Raw genomic sequence first — 16,443 nt, 5'->3', positions numbered from 1 at the left:
AAAATATATAACTGGCAAAATAATTGTTTTGAAAAGATGTTTTAGAAACATATTTGTTGTACAGAATGAGATAAAAATGCAACACGGTTGAATGATTCTAAAAGTTGTCCTAAAATTCCCTTAAAGAAACAAAATTTTTCTCATTGGAAAACTACTTTACTTGTTTTAAACTGCATCTGGTTTGAATTAGCTTTGGAAATCACTGCTCTGTTTTTCTAAAGTAAGTGCTGGATAATCTCCATATAATCCTGATGATGGCATCAGTTTATTTTTTATTTTTTTGATAGTCACTTCATTTTTCAAAACTTTCACAAAGAGAAATATAAGCAGCAGTTTATACCTGGGTCTTTACCGATTGTTAATGCAATTGTTTGACCATTGACAGTAAGCGTGTGACTAGGTCCATCGCTAGCTCACCACTGTTGTACAACTGTATGCAAATATTGAACATTTCTTCTCACTGCTTTCAACTATTTATTATCAATATTCTCACCAACCTCAGAATTAAATCAATATTATTCTGGCACCAATAAAAAGTTTCTCATCATACAAGTGACAGTATTTTCCCCCAAATCTATTTCTTACCTACTAGGCCCTTAATATTTTAAATTCACTAATCCTCCATTTTATTCCACAGAGATATTAATTGAGAGATCAGACAGAATTCAGCTACCTATTGTTGGAGAAGAAAAGGTGCCCAAGCCTTTAAAAAATGCACAAGAGCTTTCAAACTGCTCATGGATGACTCAGAGAAGAGAGGCTAGGACCCTTGGGATCCTAGGAGCTTGATGACATTAACCACTTACTGTGTGATTTGGGCTGTTTGTGGTCTCTTTAAAAGAATACGAATCTCTAGTTCATAGCATAGTTCTGAGGATTAGTTAAATCAATCCATGTAAAGTGCTTAAGATAGTGCCTAGCACAAGGTAAGGGCCTAGTAAATATTAGCTATCATCATCATCACCATCATTATAAATACCCAGACTAAAGCCCATACAGACAGAAATACATAACTACATATATGCACATATGCACATATATACTTACAAATATGCAGTATGAGCCAAAATAGTATGTCTTTTGGTTTTGTCTTGCAATATTTACTTAGCATGGACTACTTTTTCAGGTGAGTACATGTAGATTTATTTCATTAAAAAATTGCCTGTGTTGTAGCACATTATATTGATGTACTATTCTTACATTGGTGTACCTTTAGTTTTTCCTTCCAGGCTTTTTGCTTTACAAATAATACTTAAAGCTGCAGTGTTCTATACATAACTTTGCGTATAAATAGCACTCTTTCTGAAGAATAGATTCCAAGAAGTAAAAGTGATGGATCAAATTATATATCTATTTTCAAAAAATTGATTGATACTCTAAAGTACTCTCCAAATATATTATGCCTATTTTATACTTCTAAAAACTGTAGAATACTATCCATTTCCACAGACCCTAACCAGCATTTAATGCTATTAATTTAATTATTGCAAATCCAATGCATATGATATTGTATTGCATTTGGTTTTCATTTGCATTTCCCTGTTAATAGTGAAGATAGCATATTTCCTTATATTTATTGGCTGTCTATAGGTATCCTATGACTTTTAGGTTCATATTATTTATATATTTTATATGTATGGTTTCTTTTCTTCTATTTCTTTCATCATTGTGTATATCAGGAATATTAACTCCTTGTCTCATATATGTGTTACAAATATTTTCTCCAAGCCTGTTGGTGGTTGTATCTAAACATTTCTCCTTTTTAAGTGGGCCTTTCCACACTGACCTTAAAATATTCGCTCCTGGGCTTCCCTGGTGGCGCAGTGGTTGAGAATCCGCCTGTCGATGCAGGGGACGCGGGTTCGTGCCCCGGTCAGGTCAGGAAGATCCCACGTGCCGCGGAGCGGCTGGGCCCGTGAGCCATGGCCGCTGAGCCTGCGCGTCCGGAGCCTGTGCTCCGCAACGGGAGAGGCCACAACAGTGAGAGGCCCGCGTACCAAAAAAAAAAAAAAAAAAAAAAAAAAAAAAATATTCGCTCCTACTGTCTTCTAATAATCTTATAGCTTTGTTTTTGCTCTTTGGATATTTTTATCTGCATATGATATAGTTTTGCATTATTTTGGTGGTAAATAAATAGCTTAAATATGTTGGTAGCGAATTTCCTCATAATTAAATAAATGTGAAATCAGAGATAGAAACTGAGAGATGGATGGGACTTTAAAGATTAGTCAGCCCATAGTCCCATCTTGCTAGTCAGATGATTAAAGCCCAGTATGAGAAAAAGAAGTCATTTACTGCAGCACTAAGGGTCATGTGATTTGAATGTTAAGGCTTGAACTGAAATTGCTTCATATGACCAGAGCATCTCTTCCCATGACATTTCCTGCCACACGGGTCTGTATTAAGCAATTTAGCTGGTAGTGTTCTCATGTTTAGTTCCCCTTCTCTGAAATTATAGTCCTTTATAGCATTATTTCAGGTAGATAGAAATTATTTTTGAACCCTTTTCTTTCAACATAATATTTTTTCAAAGGTCTTACTGAGAGAGCCAACTTTTGATTTGGCTCAACCCTTCTGAAAATAATGAAGTTTAATATTCCACCTATAAATATCTACCAGACATGAAAATATTCACTGTTCTAGGACAGACCCAGGTAGGAAACATATAACTTGATTCTTAAACTATGGAAACAAATTTTAAAGGGACAACAATTTTAAAGGGACAATTTGTGGTACAAATTTGTTTGTTTTTGAGAGGGATGATTTTAGCTTGGTTTTAATTTTTATTAGCATTACTTATTAGCTCTTATTGTTTCTCTTCTACTTGATAAAGTAATACATAAACTGAAGAAAATTTAGAAAATGTATAACATATTAAAAAATTCTACTCTGTGTAATCACTTTAAATATTTTCATATATACTTTCTATCTTTTATGTATATAAATGTGATATTTTGAGCAAAATTAATATCATATTGAACATGATTTTTCTTTCTGAAATTTACACTCATTATTTAAAATAGCAGTTGAAAATTATGAGATTAAACATTAAAATTTGGGAAGATTTGTGGCAGCTCAATTTATAATCTGCTGTTGTCCTTGGGGAGAAGGTATCCCGTTTACATGATGTTAATTTTTAAAGCTTTTCTCAATTCTTAACCTTAATATTTTGTTCCTCACTCTTTGAGAAAACTAAGTAAATATAATAGCCAAATTGTCTAAGAAGGTCGCAAATACTGAGCCCCCGCACTCTGGACCCTACGCACCACAACTAGAGAGAAGGCCGAGCGCGGCAACTAGAGAAGCCCAAGCGTCGCAATGAAGATCCTACCTGCCACAACTAAGACCCGACGCAGCCAAATAAATAAATAAATATTTTAAAAAGAGACCATAGTATTTTGCTTCAACAGGAATCTGGGATGAAATGAATAAGCTCTGTATCAAATTAAGGTTACTGAGCAAATTTTCCCTGTGAGGGGACAAGTATTTGAAAAAAATAAAGGATACCAGACTAATGCAGCAAGTGGAGCTAAGAAAACATAATGAACTGTTATAGAATGTGTACTTCTCATTCTAGGAGACAATTCAAGGCCAATACAGCAGTGAACAGAGGTAAACATATGGTTTTGAAAACGTTATTTACAGAGTAAAAAAGAATATTAAGTATCTAAGCCTTCAAATAAAGAAGATAGAAAAGGATTAACAGAATAAACAGACAACAGCAAAAAATTAAACAAGGGAATAATAAAGATAATGTCATTAAATGAAATGGAAGACAGAAATATGATTTATAAAACTGAAAGTTGTTTTTTTAAAGATCAGTAAGTCAGACATACATTTGAAAAAATTGATCATCAGTAAAAAAGTGTGAATGCAAACAACATACAGAATGAAGGGAAATAACTAAAGTTATAAAAGACATATTGAAACACATCAAATTATGTTGTGAATAATATTTTAACAGTACATCAGAAAACCACATTAAATGGACAATGTAAAAACGTAGTGACAAAATTAGTAAAAGATGAAAAAACAACTTAAATAGAATAATAACCACTAAATATATCATATTACTAATGGTAAGTTTTCTCTTAGAAAGCCCTAGACAAGGAAAAGTTTATAGGTAATTCCGACCACATATTCAGGGAACAGTGCTAATCCCTAGTTTCTACAAATTGAACCAAAAAATAGGAAAAGGGGAAAAACACCAAGCTATTGTTATGAGTCCACATTAATTTTCCTTGGCCACATTTTCTCAAGAAGACGTCCTTTAAAAACCATTAAGAAAAGGGCTTCCCTGGTGGCACAGTGGTTGAGAATCCGCCTGCCGATGCAGGGGACGTGGGTTCGTGCCCCGGTCCGGGAAGATCCCACATGCCGCGGAGCGGCTGGGCCCGTGAGCCATGGCCGCTGAGCCTGCGCATCCGGAGCCTGTGCTCCGCAACGGGAGAGGTCACAAGAGTGAGAGGCCCGTGTATCACAACAACAACAACAACAACAAAAAAATCATAAAGAAAAGAGCTCTTGGGGGTGCCAGAGAGGAACAGATTGGGAGATTAGGATTGAGATATACACATTACTATATATAAAATAGATAACTAATAAGGACCTACCGTATAGCACAAGGAACTCTACTCAAGACTCTGTAATGACCTATATGGGAAGCAAAACTAAAAAAGAGTGGATATATGTATATGTATAACTGATTCACTTTGTTGTACACCTGAAACTAACACAACATTGTTATGTTATGCAATGCCACTGCTGGGAGTATATCCAGAGAAAACTATACTTGGAAAACTCACATGCACCCCAATGTTCATTGCAGCACTACTGACAATAGCGAAGAATGGGATTCAAACAAAAGCCCATCAAAAGAAAAATGGATAGACGATGTGGTACCTATACACAAGGGCATATTAGCCATCAAAAAAGAAGGAAATAATACCATGTGCAGCAACGTAGATGGACCTACGGATGACCATGCTAAGAGAAGTAAGTCAGAGAGAGAAAGATAAATATCATAGGGTATTACTTATAAGTGGAATCTTAAAACTGATACAAATGAACTCATTTACCAACCAGAAACAGACTCACAGAATTAGAAAACCAATTTAGGGTCGCCAAAGGGGAAACATTGGGAAGCAGTGTTAATCAGCAGTTCCGGATTCACATATACACACTAATATATATAACACACACCATCCAAAAGGACGTACTGTATAGCACAGAGAAGTCTACTCAATGGCCTGTAATAACCTAGAGGGGCAAGGAATGTGAAAAAGAGTAACAGACATACATCTATGTATACCAGAATCAAGTTGCTGCACACTGAAACCAACACACCATTGTAAGTCAACTATGCTCCAAAATGAAATGTACATTATTTTAAAAAATAAAACGAAATGCCTACAACATTCTCCTCAGGCCCTGGTGACCCGGCTGCTCTAACATCCCTGGAACCCAGGCAGCCTTGGCTCCCAAGGCTGGACTGTCCTGGGGCTGAGGGAGTTGAGAAGGATGTGCCAGGAAATGAGCCCTCACTGGACCTGCAGTGTCTATCGTCTCTGCACGAAAGCACTATCTCCAGACCCAGGCTGGCCCTCCACAGATAATCCGAGCCGAGCGCACCCAAGGATGGTGGACCCTTTGGTCTGGAAGAGCTTTGAAAAGTCGCCTGGTCTCCAAGTCTCCTGGTGCTGGGGTTCCCACCTCCAATCTCCTTCCGCAGATTCACCCAACCTACTGACAACAGCATCCCCAGCATAGCAGGTTCACAGGGACCTGGATTTGGGGCGGGGAGAGGGTGAAGGGAAATAGGGAAAAACTGTTCATTTCGGTACATTCCACTCTCATTTCCAACCCAGGAACAGGACAGGCACTAAGGCTCTGGGGCCCCAGTAACCAGAGCGGGGCAGGAAGAAATCCTCCGGTCTTGTGGCCGTTTCTCATAACAACAACTTTAAAACCAGTGCTTACTGGCATTTAATACTCACAAGGCCTGTAGGGTTGTAGAAGACACCTCCCTCAGTAATGGCCTGTGGTAGGCAACCGACTACGATTTCAAAACTATGCAGGCTTTCAGAGAAGCACTTTCAAGAGGTCAATTTTGCTCACACCATTAAAAAAAAAAAAGCGCACATGAAAATTTCTCAACATCACACACTATTAGAGAAGTACAAATCGAAATTACAAGGAGATATCACCTTGCAACAGTCAGAATGGCCATCATCAAAAAGTCTACAAAAGGTATATGCTGGCAAGGGTGTGGAGAAACGGCAACCCTCTTACACTCTTGGTGAGAATGTAAATTAGTACAGCTACTGGGAGCACAGGATGGAGGCTCCTGAAAAACCTAAAAACAGAGGTAGCCTATAATCCGGCAATTCCACCCCTGGGAGTATGTCGGAGAAAACTGTACTTGGAAAAGACACATGCACCCCAACGTTCATTGCAGCACTACTGAAAATGTCATGACTTGGAATCAAACATAAAGTCCGTGGACAGAAAAATGGATAAAGATGCTGTGGTACCTATACACAAGGGCATATTACTCAGCCATCGAAAAAGAAGAAATGACACCACATGCAGCAACACAGATGGGCCTAGGGATGATCATATTAAGGCAAGTAAGTCAGAGAGAGAAAGAGAAATATCATAGGGTATCTATCGCTTATAGGTGGAATCTTAAAACTGATACAAAAACTCATTTACCAACCAGAAACAGACTCACAGAATTAGAAAACCAATTTAGGGTCGCCAAAGGGGAAACATTGGGAAGCAGTGTTAATCAGCAGTTCCGGATTCACATACACACACTAATATATATAACACACGCCATCCAAAAGGACATACTGTATAGCACAGAGAAGTCTACTCAACAGCCTGTAATAACCTACAGGGGCAAGGAATGCGAAAAAGAGTAGACATACATCTATGTATACCAGAATCAAGTTGCTGTACACCTAAAACCAACACACCATTGTAAGTCAACTATGCTCCAAAATGAAATGAACATTAATTTAAAAATAAGCCAAATGCCTACAATATTCCCCTTAGGCCCCACTGCAATGGTAAATATGAATATACTGAATGGTGAATGTAATGAAATACTACTCAGCCATTAAAAAGAAGAAAATTTTCTCATTTACAACAACATGGATGGCCTTGGTGGATATTATGCTAAGTGAAATATGTCAGATAGGGGCTTCCTTGGTGGCACAGTGGTTAAGAATCGCCTGGCAGTGCAGGGGACATGGGTTCCATCCCTGGTCAGGGAACAAAGATCCCACATGCTGCAGGGCAACTAAGCCTGTGCGCCACAACTACTGAGCCTGCGCTCTAGAGCCCATGCTCTGCAACACAGAAGCCACTGCAATGAGAAGCCCATGCACCACAATGAAAAGTACCCTGCACTCACCACGACCAGAGAAAGCCTGCGCGCAGCAATGAAGACCCAATGCAGCCAAAAGTAAATATTTTTTTTTTAAAAAGAAATATGTCAGAGGAAGACAATTACTGTATGATATGACTTATATGTGGAATCTAAAAAATAAAACAAGCTAGTGAATATAACAAAAAAGAAACAGACTCACAGATAAAGAGAACAAACTAGTGGTTACCAGTGGGTGAGGGACAGGGGAGGGACATCATAGGGGTAGGAGATTAAGAGGTATAAACTACTATGTACAAAATAAATAAGTTATTGTACAAGGTTATATTGTAGAACACAGGGAATATAGCCACTATTTTATAATAACAGTAAATGAACTATAACCTTTAAAAATTGTGTCACTATGTTGTACACCCAAAACATATAATAGTGTACATCAACTATAACTTAATTTAGAAAAAAGAAAAAAAAAAAAAAGCTAAGCTAGAGGTATGCTCTGGGTGGTGTTTGTGCCTAGATGGACAAGGGTATTCAAACAAGATCAGTGAGTAGGGAAGGCCAGAAGAAGGCTGTTGGGAGAACGACTCCCAGGAAATGGCCAAAGGCATGTGAGGAATTAGTGAGTTGGTATGCCCAGGCTTCTCAAATGACAGGACATAGCGTTACTGAGGCAAGGAATACAAGAGTTAACAGTGTGTGGAAATAGGATGTTTCCTGTTGTCTTGAAAGGAGGCAAAAGAATGTGGAATGGTGACATGGTCACTGGTAGTTTTCCAGAATTCAGCTGAAATCTAAGAAAAATAATAATTATCTGATCAAGGGACTGGATTCTTTCAGACTCCACTTAAAACGGTTTAAGCACCATGCAAATACTTCATTTATAATTCCTAGGATAGTAGAGCTTCCATAGGATAAAGTACACAGTAGTAAAAATAGTCATTTGAGTAGTAATTCTCAAGAGTTAATCTAAGTGTTCAACAACAAATCTTAAAATTTTTGCCCACGGTTCTTGCATGTCTTAGTAAACTTTTCTTCCACAATGATCCATAGATGCACTGTATGCATCTGGCCACCTTCTGTGTCTCTTAAGGAAGATGGTACAAAGGAAGTTAGCAAAAGCAAACGTGTATCGACTTTAATTTTCATTTATCCTTTGTAAATCCCTATTTAATAATCTTTGCTTTAAAAGCTTGCTTTGCATGCCAAATGCACATCTTGTTCTGCTTGGACGTACAGGGCTGTTCAAAGCAGCCTTATTTGTACAGGGGAGAATTTGAGCCAAGAAGTATGTGTTTCAGCATCTTTTTCTGAGTGTGTGACATAGTCATCTTGTCAGTCCTTCTTACTTGAGTGCAATTCACTCAAAATGGGCTGTTCCAGATAAAGTGGGAGTAAAGCTGGGTAAGATTCCTCACAATCTTCAGAACTCAATCCACCATGCCAGCTATCTTTGTAATAAGAAAAAAAAAATCCAAAATTCTAGATAATCCACTACTTGCATTTTAAGAAAAATCAGAAATCTGCATGCTTTACTTTTAAAGATAGAAGTATCTTTCACTCCAATAAATGAAAAACTCCTTAATTAAAGCAATCATTAATGACAACAGTGCAGGAGACAAACTGCAACAGCCATAGAGAAAGACAAACTCACCATATGTGATACAGATTTAATAGGCCACAGGGCTTTTGGTAAAATTAGTGTTGAATCCCAGGTGCATTCATGAGGCTTGTAGGTGATAAATCTTTCTGTAGTGTTCTGCTGACCTTCCTTCAGCAAAGGGCATCCACTTACTAGAGACAGGAAGACAAATGAGAAACTTAGCAATTACATTAGTCTTTGTTCATGATGTCTCTCAGAATATGGTCTCATTTTTGGAGATAAGGACCCAGGAGTAGTAAATTGATGGGCAATTTACAAATGCAAATCTAAATAAAAATTTGCTTATCCTTTCCACCCTTTCTGCTGGAATTAATTTTGTCGTTTGTCCTTCTTCTTCCAACTTCAATTCAAATCCTACCTTAGTTTATTTCCTTGGAAACCTCTTTTTAAAACTTTTTCACCTTAGTACTTTGGGACTCAAATGGCATATTTTGTATTCTATCTTATATTTGACTTAGACATTTCTTAACATCAAAGGCTTGGTCTTATTGGTCTACAAAATATTCTTGGTATTTTCTCCATAGTGACATATATCAGGAAACTTGATGTGTACCAATTTAATTACACACGTAGAGAAGACATTTTAAATTTAATCCATGCCAAAAAGTATATATTGTTTGCAAATACATTATCTTAATTTTCCAATTATAAAATTATTTGCTACTCATTTTGAAAAGAAGAAAACAAAATTCAACCATTATCCCACTATCCAAAATCAGCCACTATTAACACCTTATTGTTTTGTTTATAATTGATATATAATTATAATATGTAAATACAGTATGTATTATTCACCCCATCCAAATAAAAAATGCTGGATTATACAAATTAAGTCTGCATAAACACATTATTATGGCACCATAATAATAATGGTATGTATAGTTACCATGTGTTAGACAACACATGCTGTACATACATTAAATAAGTGGTTTACATATGTATAACAGATTTAATGGTCACAGTAATTCTGTGATGAAGATTCAACTATTATTCCCATTTACAGATGAGGAAACCAAGATATAGACAGTTTAGGTAATTTAGGGCAATGAAGCCAAGATTCAAAGCTATGCAGCTTGCTTCTGAAATCTATATTTTAACTCATTGGTTCTCTACACAGAACATATTGAGTTACAAACTCAATCTTTAATAATATATTAAAAGTGTGGATAAGAAAGCATATGGATTGTTGCCATTAATTAACTGGGCATTTTAAAAATTTACTGTATCATTAAAGGTGATAAGTAAAAAAATACTTTTAAAATTATCTGCCTTTTTTGTATTACTAACAATATATAAGGCAGAAAATTTATTTTTTTGCCATATTCATAACCTTATAATAACTTACTTGTACTTAAGTGATGTGACTTAAACTTTAATCCTTTTGGTCCCTTTTCTAAGTTTTCACAAAATTTGGTAAATTATGTTGGTACTAGATATGTAAAGAGAAGATTGTGTTATTACTAATAAATATTGTTTCATATTGCTAACATTCAATTTGGAATTTGGTTTTTCCAAATATTAAATATTTCACCAGTAAAATGCAATTTTAAGCATTTTGTTATAGCATTTAAAACTTGCCTATAAACATTTGATAGAATAATCTAAGATTCAAGACAGTATATAACCAATTAATTTATGGTGGAGCGAGGACTTCGATTATCCTTCTGTTAATAATTCAGAAATGATATTTTAAACAGGATGAAATTAAAGGAATCTATTCAGAATTTGGTAAATAATCTTAAATGCAAATAGAGTTACATGTTTTATTTCTAGAGCTGAAATTATTTCGGGCAATAGGAAAAATATTGAACAAAGCTAAAATAATTTGCTGAGGCTGGAATAGAATAAATATTGACTGTTTTTAGTAAACTATAAAACAAAGGTTTTCTTAACATGGTTAAAAAGAACTAATATGAACTGAAAAGTCCCAGCTTGGCACTGACATATACACACTACTATATATAAAATAGACAACTAATAAGAACCTACTGTGTAGCATAGGGAACTCTACTGAATACTCTCTAATGACCTATATGAGAAAAGAATCTAAAAAAGAGTGGATATACATATACGAGTAACTGAGTTACTTTGTTGTACACCTGAAACTAATACAACATTGTAAATCAACTATACTCCAATAAAAATTTTTTCAAAATCCCCCATTCCTTGAACTTTTACTTACCCAAGTCATCTAATTCTAACTTTAGTGAAATATTTAAATAAACCAATGTCATCTGATATTTAATTGACCTCCCCTCATCTCCAAATGGTAACATATTTACTACATATAAAAGTGTTTAGATGCCCTGGACAAGTAGAGAAGGTTATGGATCAAGGCATCTTGAATTTTCCAACTTTTATCCTAATAGCTCCTAAGAGTTCACTTTTATTGAACATCTCAATATTCCAAACCCTATCGTTAAGAAATTTGTATATAATTGTCTCCTTCATTAGTTAAAATAACCATATAAAACATATAGTATTGTTATCCTAAAGTACAAATAAGGAAAGAGGCTTAATAACTTGTACAAAATTATTAGAAAATAAGAGAACTGGGATACACTGATCCCAGAGGCCATGCTCTTAACTGCTTCCCTATATTTTCCCAATGGAATAAATTTTTTCCTTTTTCTAGAATTTTTTTTTGGTATTATCATTCCTATTGCTTCACTCTTTACCTAACAAGAATCATATTTATAAGATAAATTATACACCTTAGTATATATTCATATACTAGTGGAATTATATTTTGACTTCATTTGCATCTCAAATATATATTCCCCACCACCACTTTAAATTAGAAATTCTTGCTCATATATTATTTAAATTATTAATCATTAGACTCATTTAAATAATACATTACCCCCTCTTTGCCAATTTTCATTCACTCATCCATTTGTTCCATGATTTGATTTCATTACTACTAGGTAAACTCCTGGAAACTGAGGTCTGTTCTCCAATTACCCTCAGTCCAAACTCTTCTTGAGCCCTAGAAAAGCCACCCCTAGTTGGTCATTCCAACTGGCAAATAAAACCCCATCAGAAACGTTAACCGGAGTCTTATCTCTCCTTTCTCATTCATTTATTGCTGAATTTGAGTTGTATTGTTCCATAAGAAATAAAGATGCAACTTTATACACATTATATTCACATATACTTTTTTTGCTCATGTAATAGTTGTTATAATTAAGAAATGAATAAAAATAATATATTTCCCCCATATCTAAGTTATTTAGAATCAGATGTTCTTTTTGTACCTGTCGAAAGTTATGTGGTTTTGGATTGAGGTATACACCATTTGGATATTTTCCACTTTCCACAAATATTAACTTCACTTTATGTGAATCCAGATGAGGAAATGTAGTTATAAATTTAGGAGACATGGCCTTGTTGGGATGATTCCTTATGCTGGGAAAGTGAAGCATCGTTCCTGGAAAAATGCTTTTTTTGCTCCTTTCGTCTTCCTTAATGGTCCTTGATGGCTTTTCTGGAAGTCTCAAAGATGTATACAGTTTATAACTAAAACCAGGAGGCTTTATTTCCCATATGTTGACTTTTATTTCAGATTGTAGTACTTGCAGGACATTTTTTTTCTATTGGGAGTTGAAATCTTGTGTGGGACCCTGCTGCAGCCCCTTTGCAATATTCCTGCCTCTCCTGCCTTTCCGGGACTCTAGGGCATGTTCACATGTTGGAATCTGCAACAGATATGGAAATTGGTGAAGTATGCTACTGTAGAACTGTGTATTGAATATTTTCTCTCTGGGCCAGGGTAACCTCTAAAAGATTTATGAAGCAGGAAAAAAAGCTCAGAAATGACAAGTGTGTGTAGAGGGGATGAAAGTATCACGGCTGCTGCGAGTATTTATTCAGCATCTTTGTCACAGTAGTCACCACACTAGAGGCTACGGATTCAAAATGATTAACTTGAAATCCATGTCCTTAAGTAACTGAGAGGCTATTAGGAGAAAGGCATGAAAACGAAAACAAAAACCAAACCTGTGTAACGTGACAGATAAAACAATAGTGTTATGAGAAGCACGGAGAGTGCTCAGCTAATTCTACCAGGAAAATAGAAGAGACATCAAAAGAAAAGTTATCATTTGAACTGATCTTGAAGAATAAGTAGGAATATGCCAGGGGGTAAAGGAACGAAACATTTCACCAAGGCACAGAAAGTATGTAAAATTTGTCATAAGCTATTTCTAGGATTTCTGTGGCCACCTAAACCATAATAAGTGCATTGTAGCTTCTATGATTGGGATCTATGGATAAGAATCATGGATTTGCTCTTGCTGATCTGTGACAAGGATATGGTTGGCACACTTCTAGGATTTAATGAATGTGTTAGTATGTTACTAGACAATGCCAATGAATTTAAAATATACATGGAAAGAGGAAAAATAATCAATTAAAATATATTTGGCTAAGTGGAAATAAAACAATGCTGGTTCCTGGGAAATAAGGATCTGAGGTGGGGATGAATTTCCTTGTCTTGTGCTAGAATCTTGTGTTGTTTGACGATAACATCAAAATAGAGGCTTTTCAAGATTCTAAATGTTATTATGCAGTAATTCAAAGTTGTATATAAAGAGAAACTACTTTGGAGAAACACTGAAAATGTCAACTTGGAAAAATTAATAATAAATATTTTGTAATATACAATGATTAATTGTTTTTCAACTTCTAATATGAATATATTTTTTTAATGACTACGGCTCATTGAGAGAAAAGCAAGAAGCATGTGTGGCAGGAGCTTAGCATATGTATATGAGGAGGCAGTGGAATATAAAGATAGAAAAATCAGTTGGGGTTATATTAGCAAAGGTCTTTAATGACACACCAAGGAATTTTAATGAATCAAAGATAATACAGAAGTTCTTAACCAAGATAAGAAACACAAGAGGAGGATCAGTTTATGGAAAGAGACCATAATAATAAGTAGATTTAGACAAAATATATGTCCACTATATAACTGGAAGTATAGGCCTGTGGCTAAGTCATCTTTTGCTGCAATAATGCTATGTAACAAACTACCCACAAACTCAGAGACAAAATAAATTTTTTTAAAAAGTTTTGCCACGGGGTGTGGGGAAGATGCAATTAGGATTGACTGCTAACAAGTACAAGATTTCTTTTGGGGGTGAAAGACATGTTCTGGAATTAGATAGTGATAGTTTCACAACATTGTGAATATACTAAAAACCACTACATTGTACATTCTAAAATGGCAAGTAGTGAAATTATGTTATATAAATTTTATCTCAATTAGAAAAAACAAATTGATTATTAAATCATGTTGGATAAATTTCAGTAAACATAAAAGACAAACTTTTTTCTGGGAAATAGAAAGAACAAGACTATAGGTGCTACCTAATTGAGTCCACTTAAATTTTGCAAAAAATAGTCAAAGGGAACATGAAAGCTTCTGCACAGCAAAAGAAGCAATCAACAGAGTGAAAAGGCAACCTATGGAATGGAAGAAAATATTTGTAAACTGTTTATCTGATAAGGGGTTAATATCCAAAATATTTAAGAACTCCTTCAACTCAATAGCAATAAAAACAAATAACCTGACTGAAAAATGAGCTAAAGCCTTGAATAGACATTTCTCCAAAGAAGATATACAAATGGTCAACAGGTGTATGGAAAGATGCTCAACATCACTAACCATCAGGAAAATGCAAATCAAAACCACAATGAGACATAATTTCACACCTGTCAGAATAGCTATAATCAAAAAAATTAAAGACATTAAGTGTTGGTGAGGATGTAGAAAAACTGGAACACTTGTACACTATTGGTGACAATGTAAAATGATGCAACCACTAACGAAGACAGTGTGGTGGCTCCTCAAAAGTTTAAAAATAGAACTGCCATATGATCCAATAATCACACTTCTGGGTATTTAGTCAAAAAATTGAAATCAAAATCTCAAAGAGATATCTGCACTCTCATGTTAAGTGCAGCATTATTCACAACAGTTAAGATACAGAAGCAATCTAAATATTCATTGCTGGATGAATGGTGTTGGATGAGGTCATCGTGAGGAAGTGAGCTGGACCTACGCAATGAGACATCCCTTACCCCCTACCCTGTCCTTAGAATGTGTGCATCACTTGCCTTTCCTGCTCTAGAAGCTGCCCAAGGACACAGCCTTGAGATAGTAATATGGTGCTGAGACTATCTGGACTGTATACGTGACTTTACCCAGTGAAGTCCTTTCTATAAACATTTTAACTTGCGGGGGTGGGGAGCTCGGAGATCTACTCATCTTGGCAGCCTCCCAAGACAAGCCACGTGTGTAAGTTCCTTTGTTTCTTAAACCTGCCTACCTCCCAATCTGGAATGGTCTGCCTCTGTCTTCCATCTCTCCTTGCCCTCCACGTACAGAGGCCAGTTTCAGATTACACCTGTGCAGCTCCTGAGGAGGTTGCAAACTAACAAATGGATAAAGAAAATGTTGTATATACACAAAATGAAATAGTATTCAGCCTTAAACATGAAGGGAATTCTGCCATATGCACCAATATGAATGAACTGCTATTCAACAGGTATAAAGTTTCAGTTATACAAGATGAATAAATTCTAGAGGTCTGCCGTACAACAGTGTACCTATATTACAATACTGTGTTGTGCACCTGAAAATCTGTTAGGAGGCTAAATCTCGTATTAAGTATTCTTATACACTTTTTTAAAAAGCCGAATAGAGACAGAAAAAGAGTGGTGCTTGATATCTGAGTGAGAAGATTAGAAATTCCCCAAGTGTTCAAAAATATGTTATCCTCTGTTGCTCATTAATACATTAAAAATAAAGGAGAGTTGATGAATAGGGAGCCACTTACAATCTCTTCAAAGTTACTATAAAATAAAGTTAATCACTAAAATAACACACTAGTTAACAAAATATGTGGAAATAGGATTACTTAGGATTACTATTTACTAAGCAATGCAAAAAATATAGATTAAATAATAAAAATATGTTAATTTCATGTTTCTACATTATACAGTAAATAGGAATGTCTGCATAGACATTAAAAGGGTTTATAAATAAAAGATTTTTAAAAAGAAAGGGTGAGAGTTTGAAGGTTGGCTGCACCCTTCCAAGATTCATCCAGAGGGGAGAGCATGCTGGCCCATATTTGATATTTTTATTTTCATTATCATATCTATCTAAACTTAGAAGACTGACGCATGACTTTTCATAACCTGAGCCATTTAACATATAAACCATTAATTAATTCTTATTCTCATCTAACTTTCACCAAATCACCCTCAGATGATCATTTGGCTTTGCATGTACAGTAGTCTACTGGAAGACAATGAGCTAGAAAAAAAATATGAGTTAGTTTGCTTTACTTTTCTCATAAAGTAATAAATCTGCATGTTC

At 35.4% G+C, this 16,443-nt stretch overlaps 1 protein-coding gene across 1 annotated transcript; it reads right to left on the bottom strand.

The window, feature by feature from the left end:
• Window positions 1-8,380: 8,380 nt before the first annotated feature.
• Window positions 8,381-15,133, bottom strand: C9H7orf78 (chromosome 9 C7orf78 homolog). The gene is given in 7 exon segments (XM_059073985.1): window positions 8,381-8,431; window positions 8,433-8,477; window positions 9,045-9,184; window positions 10,399-10,449; window positions 10,452-10,482; window positions 12,311-12,751; window positions 15,122-15,133. Coding segments are annotated over 7 exon segments (771 nt in total).
• Window positions 15,134-16,443: the final 1,310 nt, after the last annotated feature.

This window comes from Kogia breviceps, chromosome 9 (assembly GCF_026419965.1).
Source record: "Kogia breviceps isolate mKogBre1 chromosome 9, mKogBre1 haplotype 1, whole genome shotgun sequence".
In the NCBI taxonomy this organism is placed as follows: Eukaryota; Metazoa; Chordata; class Mammalia; order Artiodactyla; family Physeteridae; genus Kogia; species Kogia breviceps.
The sequence above is the reverse complement of the archived record's forward strand: the minus strand, read 5'-3'. Positions and strand labels throughout refer to the sequence as shown.